This window comes from Mustela lutreola, chromosome 14 (assembly GCF_030435805.1).
Source record: "Mustela lutreola isolate mMusLut2 chromosome 14, mMusLut2.pri, whole genome shotgun sequence".
Classification (NCBI taxonomy): domain Eukaryota; kingdom Metazoa; phylum Chordata; class Mammalia; order Carnivora; family Mustelidae; genus Mustela; species Mustela lutreola.
The window spans coordinates 19,672,803-19,685,446 of record NC_081303.1 but is presented as its reverse complement, the minus strand read 5'-3'; the positions used below and the strand labels follow the sequence as shown (position 1 = coordinate 19,685,446).

The 12,644-nt window shown below is 44.8% G+C and overlaps 2 protein-coding genes across 3 annotated transcripts in view; one reads left to right on the top strand and one right to left on the bottom strand.

Annotated features, from left to right (window-relative positions):
• RGL1 (ral guanine nucleotide dissociation stimulator like 1) overlaps positions 1 to 1,457 on the bottom strand; it is a 258,932-nt gene extending 257,475 nt beyond the window's left edge. For both annotated transcript variants that reach the window (XM_059147082.1, XM_059147085.1), the window contains exon 1: positions 1,070 to 1,457. The gene's annotated coding sequence lies outside the window, so the exon portion shown is untranslated. The remainder of the gene's footprint in view (positions 1 to 1,069) is intronic.
• A 288-nt stretch (positions 1,458 to 1,745) lies between these two features.
• On the top strand, positions 1,746 to 9,632 carry ARPC5 (actin related protein 2/3 complex subunit 5). Its single transcript, XM_059145855.1, has 4 exons — positions 1,746 to 2,072; positions 4,420 to 4,491; positions 6,302 to 6,478; positions 8,257 to 9,632. Exons 1-4 carry the CDS (start codon positions 1,929 to 1,931, stop codon positions 8,317 to 8,319), a joined length of 456 nt encoding a protein of 151 aa, XP_059001838.1. The 5' UTR covers positions 1,746 to 1,928; the 3' UTR covers positions 8,320 to 9,632.
• Positions 9,633 to 12,644: the final 3,012 nt, after the last annotated feature.

The following is a 12,644-nucleotide window of genomic DNA, read 5'->3' as shown; positions in this document are numbered from 1 at the left end:
TATACATATGTATGCGTATCTGTCCAACAAATGGTTGATTTTGAGATCTCTCTTCCTTTCCTTACTGATGCATTATGTTCACTCTGACTTTCAAACATTTATGCATTCATCAATGAATAACTGAGTACCTAAATGTATTGAGTTCTGCCTGCATGCCAAGCATTATATCAGATGTAAATAAGATACAAAATAAATATAAGACAAGTCTTTGCCCTCCAGAATCTTTTGATCTCTTCCAGGAACGAAATAAAACATGATCTGTCATTAAATAATTCATAAGACTAGTGCCAAAATCAATGGTACAGGTAACATGTATTTTACATGTACATAGAATTTTAGAGCTTCGGAACATTTTCCTGTACTTAATCATCAGAACAGACTCGTGAAGTACACATTATTAGCTCCACTTCAGCGACGAGGAACCTGAAATTCAGAATTTTAAGTGGAATGCCTCAATCAAATGGATTACGAGTGGAAAAGACCTGAGCCAGGGTTTTCCGACTCTGAGTCCAGTGCTCTTTTCAATACAGCACAGGAAACCAAGGATTGGGGGTGTTAACAGGGCAACAACCGGCTTTCAGCTTGAGATGGAATTGAGCTAGACCTGACAGGATGTCAGGAAAACATAAAGCTATCTGAGCAGCGTCCAGTTGAATGTCCAAAATAATTTTATTTTATTCTGCAAATATCTGTATTTCAGTGTTATACACAGAGCACAACTACCATTTCTTTAGTGCTAGTGCCTCTATCTTCTTATAAGAGCTTTGCTCTCAGAAACGAGGATGTGAAATGTAAGGAAAAGCTGGCCTAGCAGGATCATACAAATCTTAAGTCACAAATATAAATCTTAAAGATCTGGTTTTCACTAATTCTCACACGTTTTGTTTCCCCACATCGCCAGAGAGCGTAACTCGCCCCTATCCTTTTCTAACAATTTTGCTCCAAACAGCCACTTATTTTAAGATGTCCGTGACTGACCCTACCCCAAATTCCACAGGTTCGCCCCAGTTTTGCCACCCCGGCCCCTGCCCAGAACCCTCCCCTCCCTCCCGACGGATATGATACCTACTCTGCAGGTGCCGTCGGGATGCTGTCACACAGCACTGACGGATAAGATATGACCTTTCGACTCCGTCCTTGGGGACCTCCCGCTGGCTGCACAGCGTAGTTCCAACCCGGGGAAAGGGGCTCCCGGCTCAGGAGCGCAGCCACCGGCAGTGCACGGTCCGAAGTGATGTCTCTGACAACTAAAACGACGCCGGGCGCCCGGGCGCGCATCACTCCGCCCCAGACTCCTGCCAACTGCAGGGGACGCGGCCCGGCGACCAGTCCATCCCACCTCACAGGCAAGTCCGGGCCAGCCGGACCTCACGCAGGACCCAGATGACAGGTCGCCGGCAGCGGCGGCGGCAGCAAAAGCCACCCGCCCCCAGTGCCCATAGCCACCAAACTAAGGACCCCCCCCACCCCCCCGCCCCGACTGGACCGCAGAGAAGCGTTGCTATGGAAACCCTCTGAGGATCACATGACGGCACCAGACGACCAATTGCCTCTTCCCTCAGCCCGCGGCCCCGCTTTCGGCCCTCCCCCGGCCCCGCCCCCTCCGCCCCCGCCTCCTTCTCCCAGCCCCGCCCCTTTCCTGCAGAGAGCCCGCGCCTGCGCGCTGCGTTCAGCGCGCTCCCTCCCTCGCGCGCGCTCCCCGGGGAAGAGCGGGGGGCGGCGTAGGAGGCTAGAGAAGAGCATGAAGCTGAGGAGGAAGGAGAGCCGCCAGCGCGCAGGCCCAGAAGCGCGCGAGCCCGGACTGCCGGCGACGCCCCAGAGCGGAAGAGGGAAGTGAAGGCGCCAGGCAGCGGGTTCCTGGTGAGCTTCGCTTACCGAGGTAGAGGCAGCAACCCAGAGGAGGCTCTCGCCGCCGGTCCGGATCGGGGATGTCGAAGAACACGGTGTCGTCGGCCCGGTTCCGGAAGGTGGACGTGGATGAGTACGACGAGAACAAGTTCGTGGACGAGGAAGACGGGGGCGACGGGCAGGCCGGGCCCGACGAAGGCGAGGTGGACTCCTGCCTGCGGCAATATCCTTGCGTCTGCTGGCCTCCCTTCCCCGTCCCGCCCCGCCCCTCTCCCGGGACCCCGCAGCCCCCCGGGCCAGGGGCGCGGAGCTGCCCCCAGCGGCCCATGACTTAAATCTGTCTCTCTGGGGGCCTCCGCTCTGAGAGGGCAGGGGACACTCCCATTTCTGCCCGAGTCGCCCCGAGACCCCGGGGACCCGCCTCGGAAACTCGCCCTTCCCGGGGCGCCCTGCCCGCCCCGATTCCTCAGGTTGCGGCCGGAGTTCCTGCCTCCGGGAACTGGCGGGGCCGGCCGCGCCCTCGCCGCGGCGCGGGGGGAGGCATCTGGGGCTGCCCTCTGGCTCTCGGGGGGCGCTCACGTTGTCCTCCCCAGGACGGTGCTGGCCGGAGTCACCTGGGCTCCAGAAATTTGTGATTGGGAGTTAGCAGGCTGCTGCTTCTGTTGGGTGGTTTGGTTTTGGCAGCGTTGGGAGAGTTTATTCCTTGCTGGGAGGGATGGGGCGGTTTGCAGAATGGAGGCCCTCGGTCCTTTTAGCCCCTGGGCGTTTTTTAAAAGCATTATTATGTAAAGAGAAAGGAATTTGGCAAGATAAAGATTGCAAGGTACAGAATTTGTTAACCGGGAGGAAGGGAAAGAGTACGAAACAACCAACTCCCGAGAAGGAAGGTTGGAGGCTTTTTACCTGATAAATGAGGGACAATGGAAAGAGGGATTGCATATGGAGAATCCCTGGAAATATTTAAAATAAACCCCAGTGAATAAAATAGACGATGAGTCATTTGTTCAAAGCAGGATCATTTTTGTAACCCTGAAATCGTTTCCATTTCAGTTAAAATGCGGCTGTCAGTTCCTGGGTTTTGTTTTTGCATATTTGAATATTCATAAATTTGCACATTTGCATCACATCTTTTTTAGAAGAATGTAAATGTTGCAACAACTAATGCTGTAATTTTAGAGAATCTCAATTACTGAATTCACTCATTTCTAATTATTCTTGAATGTATTATAAGATAGGGAAGACTCTAAACCCTTTCCTCATCAGTGTCCTATTAAATAAAGTATAATGGAGAAATATGAGTGAAAATATTGGTTGTAACTATATCTAGTCTTAAAGGCACCTAAAATACAGCACTAAACATTTATCAACATACAGATGTTTTTTTTGATTTCCACAACTTTCACAGTCAGCTGTTGCTATTCTGCATTACTTAAATACTTAAATGCTTTAGGTCTTAAAAATGAGCCAGTCTGCAAAAGACGTGCTTTTCTAGAAGTTCCGTTAACCCTTGAAAATAACAGCTGACCGCCACCCAGAGGGGTTTTTTTGGTTTTGGGGCTTTTTTTGGTCAGACTTTTTTTTCTTTCTTTCTCCCAGACAGAAGCAGTGGACATGACTCTGTCTGAAAACACTCTTTGTGATGGATAAATGATGTTTTGTGAACTAACTATAGGTTGATGGGTGATGAGTCTTAACTGGTACCGCTGTATCCATATAATGGATCTGCTTTTTAATCATTATAGTAAAATAAAAAGATACTGTCTCTTCTCTTGTTGCAACCAGAAGAGACAAGCTCTGAGCCAGGCACTACAGATGGAGGAACAAGTGAACTCTGTGGTTTTCCTTTTAGGGGAATGACTGTATATTCTGACAGTCTGATTGGCCTTCCGTGTCTCATACTTGCTAACTCACTGGTGCTTTCAAAGACTAAATTTAATAGGTATGACCTAAAACAGTTTCAATAACCTTTATGAAATATAAGAGAAAATAACACAAAACAAAAATTAAGCTACTACCTAAAGGTCCTTGAATTACTAGATCTTTTGTAGTGCCTCTTTTCATTAATATTGAGAGATTGCTGAGGTATATAATTTAGAGTGCTGCAATAATCACCAGCATTTTCTACCCGCATTTCAATTCATATAGAATATGATTCTAGCAAACATTTGGTCTTTATTTTTCCAGTCAGAATCACATAAAAAGAAATCTTGGTTGAGAATATGCTGTTTCATTTTGGGACCTGATAATTCTGAGATACGTATAATTTTTTAGAAATGTAACTGGGTAATGTTTGCATCTGTGTCTTACTGGAAAAGAAAAGGCTATCACCAAAGTGTTCATTTAGTAGTTAGAGCCAGACAAGAACTGGTCTTTGCCTTATTACTTTCTCTTATATCTTCAATATTTTACATTTGATTGACATCCTTGAAACCAACATGCTGAGTTTTCCAATATTCAACAGAGTGACCGTGGTAATTTTTCTTTCATAAAGTCAGGTCTTAAGAACCAATGATATTTACAGTGCTTTCCTGGGGGCTGCCCTTTGGTGCTATCCCCTTAACCTGCATCACAGGAAATATGACTGCCGCCCTCCAGGCAGCTCTGAAAAATCCCCCTATCAACACCAAGAGTCAGGCAGTGAAGGTAAGTCCCAGACACACAGTGATCTCTGCTGATACTGAAGCTTTCTTACTAGAATCCTCTGAAGTGTCGTGAAGTCAACAAATATTTTAACCATTTATTGTCTTTATTGTCTTTGATGTGGAAGAGCTTACTCTGTAGTTTGATAGGTAAAAGTTTATATGTGAAAAACAGCAATCCAATTATGAGAATGAGAGCTGGGTTTTTAGAATGCACATTTTTTAAGGCTTTTGGTACAGGTGGTAGATATTGCCAGAAAAACATGACTTAGCATCCCCAGCAGCGATCTTTCTGGAAATTCTGGAGAACTTACTTACTGATTGTTTAAAATGAAGCCCAGAGTTCTGACCCCATTGTCTATAGGAGCCCTAAGGATCCCTTTAACTGAATACAAGTAATAATTTAAGTAGATGTATTAATAATTACCTCGCCAACAATGAGAGGAAACATTTTCTTTGGTTTTTGAAAATGATGAGAGAGGTCATTGAAATTCCATTTTTACCACCTTCTGCTTTTACATAGGTGAGTTTTTATCACAGTTTGCGGGTGGGAAGTTATAGCTGTGGTGGTTAAGAATATTTTTCTAAATTGGGTAATTGCATAGTCTTTAAACTGAAGACAACGATAGGTGGTAGAAACATTCTGTAAACTCCTGAACATGAGGAATGCCAAAGATACCACTCTTGAATAGGCGAGGTGAAATTGTTGAAAGGGTAAATTAAGTGTTCTCTGCTTCCTTCATGGGTGAAAAAATGACTTTGCTCTTGGAGCAGCCTTTTATCAAAGAAAAAAAAATCGTAAAATGAAGATCACTATATCTTATATCTTGATTGTAGATATGAAACTTAAAATGAGTGTTCTTAAAAGCTTATTTTTATTTATTATTATTGAAGGATGGTTCAATATAGAATTGTAGTTCATTTTTTTCTTTGTCCTCGGGGTTTTTTTGAGGTCAAGAAGTAAAATTTAAATACAGATTTAATAAAATGGGCAAGTTATCATATGTGTTTGTAAGCAAATCCTTTCAGCTCTCCTTCAGACATGTCAAGAGTCTGTCCCCTTCCACTGCTCCGATGCGAGCCCAAGCCAGCCTATATTATCGCAGTCCCTTCCAAACTGGTCTCTGCCAGCTCTGCCTCGTTCCCTGCCCCCCCCCACCACCAGCACGGCATCAGCTTATTCTCTGCATGGCAGCCAAACGGATCCTGTTAAAATACAAGTCAGTTTATCACTGCTCTTCTCAAAACCTTCCAACATCTTCTCATTTCTCTTAAACCCAGAATCCTCACAGTGGCCTGCAGGGCTTATGTGGTCTGTCTTCCCGCTGCCTCTCTGACTTCCTGTCCTACTATTCTGCCATATCGCTCTGGCCTCCAGGGAGCTTTCTGAACACCTTGGACACACAATAACAGCATTTGTTCTTTCCTCTGTCTGAAATGGTTTTCTCAGATATACCCAAGGATGCTTCTTTAAGTCCCATCAGGTTTTAATGTCACCTCAGTAGAGCCTTTCTGGAACAGCCACTTCACACGCACGTCTAAATGTTCTGTTCTGGGGCGCCTGGGTGGCTCAGAGGGTTATGCCTCTGCCTTCAGCTTAGGTTGTGATCTCAGGGTCCTGGGATCAAGCCCCACATCGAGCTCTCTGCTCAGCGGGGAGCCTGCTTACCCCTCTCTCTCTGCCTGCTGCTCTGCCTACTTGTGATTCTCTCTCTGTCAAATAAATAAAATAAAATCTTTTTTTAAAAGACATTAATTAAAAATAAATAAATTGATAGATAAAAATAAATGTTCTGTTCTTTATTTATCCCCAGGATCGAGCAGGCAGCATTGTTTTGAAGGTGCTCATCTCTTTTAAAGCAAATGATATTGAAAAGGCAGTTCAATCCCTGGACAAGAATGGTGTGGATCTTCTAATGAAGTATATTTATAAAGGCTTCGAGAGCCCCTCTGACAATAGCAGTGCTGTGTTATTGCAGTGGCATGAAAAGGTAAGTTACAAATTCTAAGTCACTATGACTGGCTCCTTTATAATAGAAAGTAACCATGACACACCTTCTACCACCTAAATTATTATTTTGACTTCTCGGCTGTACATCTTTGTTTTTACAAATAAATGCATGAAAATGCAAGTTTAGATTTATGCTTACTGACCTTGGTTTTAAGAGATTCTCATTTACAACACATTCAGTGATGAAAACACACACTAAAGAGATTGTAAAACTTGTCTTTGTCAAGTCATTTGATGGCTCATCTGTGACCAGATAAAGAGAGCTAACTTTTATGGATGGGGTAACCAGGATTTTCCCAAGATGGCCCCAGTTTATACCTGTTCTCCCAACATAATTATGACTAGTTCCCTTTCAGTCTCCAGTGTACCAATTGGAGAGTAATGTATATGGTCACTGTACCATTAGTTGATGTTTCATTTAAACCTTACAGTGACCCTACAAGGTATATAAACATCTTTGTCATCCTCAGTTTAGAGATGAAGAGCCCACTTAAAAACCTAAGCCACGTGGTTCTTGTCCAGTGTCAGGATCATAGCAGCCATTGGTGGAGCACTTACTGTATTCCAAGCACTCTCCCAAGCACTTCACAAATATTAACGCCATTAATCCTCATAAAAATACTAGGAGAGAAAGCTTGTTGTCATACCTGTTTAGGTGGATGGAGAAACTGAGGCCCACGTTAAGCCTTGATTGCTTCCTGACATCAGTCACCAGTTTTTTGCCATTCTGTCTACTAAGTAATTCTCCAGCCATGCACTCGGATACCTCCCTAGTGCAGCTCTTTGCAGCCTGTCTCCGTCTGTTGCTGTAACTTCCTATCTGGGCCTCCAGCTACCAGTTCTGCCTCCCTCAAATCTGTTCTCCACCCGGTTGCCAGAATGCGGTCTCTCCAATCCAGATCTACCCTGTCAGCCACTTGCAGAATGAAGCCCAAGTTCCCAAGTCTAGCCACTCCTCTGCTATGTTGTCCTTCCCCCCGTGCTCCAGCAGTGAGCAGCATAATCGTGTGCTTTCCCAGAATACACTGTACTGTTTCACACTCCTCGACCTTTGCTCAGGATTTTCTCTGTGCCTGAGTGCCTCCTCATGGAGGGCACACCTTTGTCACTGCATACATTATACTAGCATGTTCTCCTTACATATCTGTCCCTTCCTGGTAGACCAGAAGAAGCTCTGTCCCTAGCATCCACCACGGTACCCAGTACACAGAAGTATTCAGGAAGTAAGCCAGAACTTTCAATTCCTGATACTCTAGACTTGCAGTTTTTGAAGGTAAAGTCAAAATTAAACTTCCCAAGTTCTTAGCTATTGAATAATAACATTCTTAGCTTGGGGGAATAAAAAGAATCTGACAGACTGGCTAATCTAAATGGAACTTAGGGCAATTGATCCCAGTTTGAATTTCTTCCTGACAGAGCTAAGAGAGCAATATGCATTCCTAATTTATATGTAAGCGCTTGTTTTAGGCAAGCACATGCTGTAAGAACATCCTGTTACGCGAAAACAACATAGTAGAATATCAGCTACTGTCTCAATGGCATGTGGGTGCACGAGGCAGAGACTCCGAAGGTGGTGTGGATCTCTGTGTGCTGAGAACAGTGCCTGGCCCACAATGGGTGTGCAAGAAATCCGTGTGAAAATTAATGAATCCAAAGCCGATAGCTGGACACATTCCTTCTTTAAGAAAAATGTTTTAGTTGGTATGAGAATTGACCCTTTCTGATCCCATCAGCACTTACATTTTGGTTTCTTCTTAGGCACTTGCTGCTGGAGGAGTCGGATCCATTGTGCGAGTCCTGACTGCAAGGAAAACCGTGTAGTCGGCAGGAACTGGATAGCCTGTGGGTGTGTGGGAGTCGCTGGTACAAAGACCAAAACAACCAAATGCCACCGCTGCCCTTCAGGCAGCATCTGTTTCTCTCAGCTTTGCCTTCTTGCTTCCTTTTTTCATATCTGTAAAGAAGAAAATCACATATCAGTTTTCCTTTCATGAAAATTGGGATAATACAGAGGAAATGTTTATGAACAGGAGTATTCCATGCTCAAAAACGATTTCAGTGTATACCTGTCTGTATATAGTACAATTTGCCTTCAAGTTTAATTGTGCAATTTTAACCCCTATTGGCTTGGTGGGGTTTTGTTTTGTTTTGCATTTTTTAAGGTGTTTTGTTTTGTTTTTGACTAATAGTGAGAAATTTGATCAGAATTTGAGGCCAGTTTCCTAACTCATTGCTAGCCAGGAAATGATCTTTATAAAAAATACAGTTGAGAAACTGGCAGCTATTAACATTGCAAAACTGGACCAGAATTCCCTTATTTAAGCAAAATGTGTTTCTGGAATGAGTGGTGGGTGAACACCACTCCAAGTTGCAGCTTTGTTTCTGTTTATCTCCAGATCACATGAGCTTAAGTACACCTCCTCCTCTCTGCATCCGATAATCATGGCCTCTCGATTTCTTTGTGGTCTCCAGGGTCCAGAGCAAGGAGTCTTGCTCTACAAAAATGTATCTAGGAAATGCCAGAGCCAGTTTAGCACGAGCATAAAACTTTGTTCTAATAATATGACCCAATGTGGGGAAACTACTCCAAATGAGAAAAGACGTGGAAACAATGATGAAGTTCAAACTCTGGGCAGCCTCTGAATGAAACGCTCTTTTCTTTAGAAATATAATAGCTGCCTTAGACATTATGAGGTATATAACTAGTGTTTAATATGCCCTATAAATGTCTTCAGTGTTCTTCAGGGTAATTAGGATCTTAAAAGATTTGGTTCAGATCCAGACACATTAACAGTCTGTATTTTAGCTCAGTGGTTTTTAAAAAAGGAAAATGCCACATAGCAAAAAGTGTTTACTTTGTTGGACAAACCAAATCGGTTCTCAAAAAATGACCGGTGCTTATAAAACGTTATCATTCAGTATCTCCAAAACAAACCACCTGAATGCACATGACCAAGAGGGAAATCAGCCTGTGTTTAGTATTTACATTGGACACCAGTTTTGTAATCACTGTCTTATGTGAGAACTGGTGGAGAAATTCTATAACCTCTTTGCTGTTTTTGATACCTGCTTTTTGTTTTGTTTTGTAAAAATGATAAAGTTCAGGAAATAAAATGTCAGTGTTGAATAATTTATTTTTCTCTTATTTTAATACTTATGAATGTGGGGTTAATTAAGGGGGAAGATTTCCTCTTTTCCCAGTAGGTTATGGTATTTTCGACAAGAAGTAATTTGGTACAGAAGATTTCTAAATCTCCTTTACTCACATGTAAAGGAGAGAGTCATTGATGAAGGCAGGGTACCGCTGGAGCCTTGGGAATGATTCCATAGCCATCTGGATGCCAGCTGAGCCCCCAAGTATCACTGCCCAAAGACCAAAACTAGAATGTGCCAGGTAGCCTAGCAGCTCCTAGCCTGTACACCCTTTCTCACTCCACAGCCTCTCTTGTGTCCACACTGGCCCTGATTAGATGCTTGCTCTAAAGCTCTAGAAACCGAAAGGGCAACTCAGAAGGCTGGGAGTTAAGCGAAAAAATAGTCAAGTAGGTACAGCATAACCCCTTACAAACTTGAAAATGAAAACCGAAGTGGTATTGCAATACTTCTTTGTAAAATACTTCTTAACGTCATTTTCATGACTGTCAATGTTATTGGAGAATATTCTGGAGTTCCGTATTTTATAGTTCCCCAAATGGGTGTTTCCTAAATCTGCCAGCGTATCCACTTCACTCAGGGAGAGAGTAAAAAATTTAACAATTAGGGCAGCACAGGGACTGATTCAGAGTGGATGCTGGCTGGAGACCACTGGCTCACCCGATTCCTCTGGGCTGACTGAGCCTAGGGGGTGGTGACTACACTGCCAGACCAGCTTAGGGGGTTAGGGTGATTGCAGAAAACCAATACAAATCCTAAGGGGCACTTTGGACACAAAAGTAGTTCTTTCCCTTCCATTCCCTTCTACTTGAGTCTCTAGGGTTTTTTGTTTTATTGTAGCCATTTTTCTTTGTTTTGCCCTTGCCATTTTTAAAGGGGGCAAAATGGCACACATCCCCTCTTGGTAATTAGGTGACCACACCATGTAGGCAACAGTCATACTTGATAGTAAGTGTGCTGATGTCGTAAGGAAACTCAGTAGCATGTATGTGCAATCAATCTATAGGTGCTACAAATTAGCAAATTGTTTTTTTTTTTAAGATTTATTTATTTATTTATTTGACAGAGATCTCAAGCAGGCAGAGAGGCAGACAGAGAGAGAGAGGAGGAAGCAGGCTCCCTGCTGAGCAGAGAGCCCGATGCGGGGCTCGATCCCAGGACCCTGGGATCTGAAGCCGAAGGCTGAGGCTTTAACCCACTGAGCCACCCAGGTGCCCCGCAATTTGTTATTTTTTAAGCATTTACTGTGTTACCAAGGATCATGAAGAACATAATAGAAAAGTAATAGTACGCTAGTAATAAGTATGTTTGTCAGTAATAACTTCACTTAAACAGGTATCAATAATTTTATCCTCTAAATATATTCGAGCATTTCTTAAAATGCCAGTTGAACCTTTCTTAAAATGCCAGTTGAACATCAGTAATTCCGCCTGGGTCCATGTGGTCCAGAGGTACATGAGCTATTTTTTTAAAAAACATGATAGGATAGAATCCTTTTTTTTTTTTTAAGATTTTTTTATTTATTTGACAGAGATCACAAGTAGGCAGAGAGGCAGGCAGAGAGAGTGGGGAAACAGGCTCCCCACTGAGCAGAGAGCCCGATGCAGGGCCCAATCTCAGGACTCTGAAATCATGACCTGAGCTGAAGGCAGAGGCTTAACCTCTGAGCCACCCAGATGCCCCTTACATGAGCTTTATAAAAGAAAAAACCCTAACCAAGATAGAACACAAGTAACAAGAGATCAGAGGCATAGTACCCCCAGCATATCACGGCTTTTAATTTCCAAAGCAAGGTTCTGAGTGAGAGTATGTGGATTAAGATAGAAAAACTACCCTTTGTTGAGTATTTATGATGTGTCCATCATAATGGGCACATTATACCCTTTGTTGAGTATTTATGATGTATCTTCAAAACTGAAGCTTGGAGAACATATAGAAGATCCCATGGTTTGTAGGGGCCAGAACAGAAATTCCAATTCTTTCTGCCTGACTCTAAGATTATACCACACTTTTCCCTCAAGTCTGGAACTTGGGGAATACAGATACTTCCAGGAGAGAAGAGGATTGGGGTTTCCTCTAGAAATCTCAACCCTGGATGCATGGGGGCTACTGTTGAGAGGAAAAATCCACTCGGAAGCCCTTCAGAGAGGTGAGGAGAGTAGACAGGTGCTGAGGTCAGAAGAAGATTCGAAAAGGAACTACAATGACATACCCAGCAGCACACAGAGCATAGCTATTTCTTCACTGTGAGTTTAACTTGCTTTTCAATAACTTTTAAAGCTGTGAGGTTACGCCCGCCGCCCCCCGCGACGGCCTCAACGGCCGGGAACCCCGGGAGCCGGGCCCCGGCGCGCCCGACGGCAGCCCCCGGCCCGGCCCGCCGCCGCCGCCCTCCCCGGGCCCCGACGCGGGGCCGCCGCGCCCGCCGACGCCGCCGCCGCCCCGCGCGGACAAGGGCGTGCAGACCCCGGGCAAGGCGGCGCCGGGCGGCCAGCGGTACTGCCGCCTGTGCAACATCCGCTTCAGCAGCCTGTCCACCTTCATCGCGCACAAGAAGTACTACTGCGCCTCGCACGCGGCGGAGCACGGGCCCTGAGCCGCCGCCACACTACAGCCGGCACCGCAGGGCTCGGCGCGCCCCGGCCGCGGCGCTTAATAAAGAGGTTCAGCCTGAGAAAAAAAAAAAATAAAGCTGTGAGGTTAGAGTTCAACACTCATAACATGCCTAACTCCACTAGAAAAGAGAAAAGTGGCCTAGGGCTCCTCAAAGCTTGTAATTTCTCTGTGTGTCATTCTTTTTTTTTTTTTTTTTTATCAGAGAGAGTGAGCACAGGCAGACAGAGTGGCAGGCAGAGGCAGAGGGAGAAGCAGGCTTCCTGCTGAGCAAGGAGCCCAATGTGGGACTCGATTCCAGTACCCTGGGATCATGACCGGAGCCGAAGGCAGCCGCTTAACCAACTGAGCCACTCAGGCATCCCTGTGTGTCATTCTTC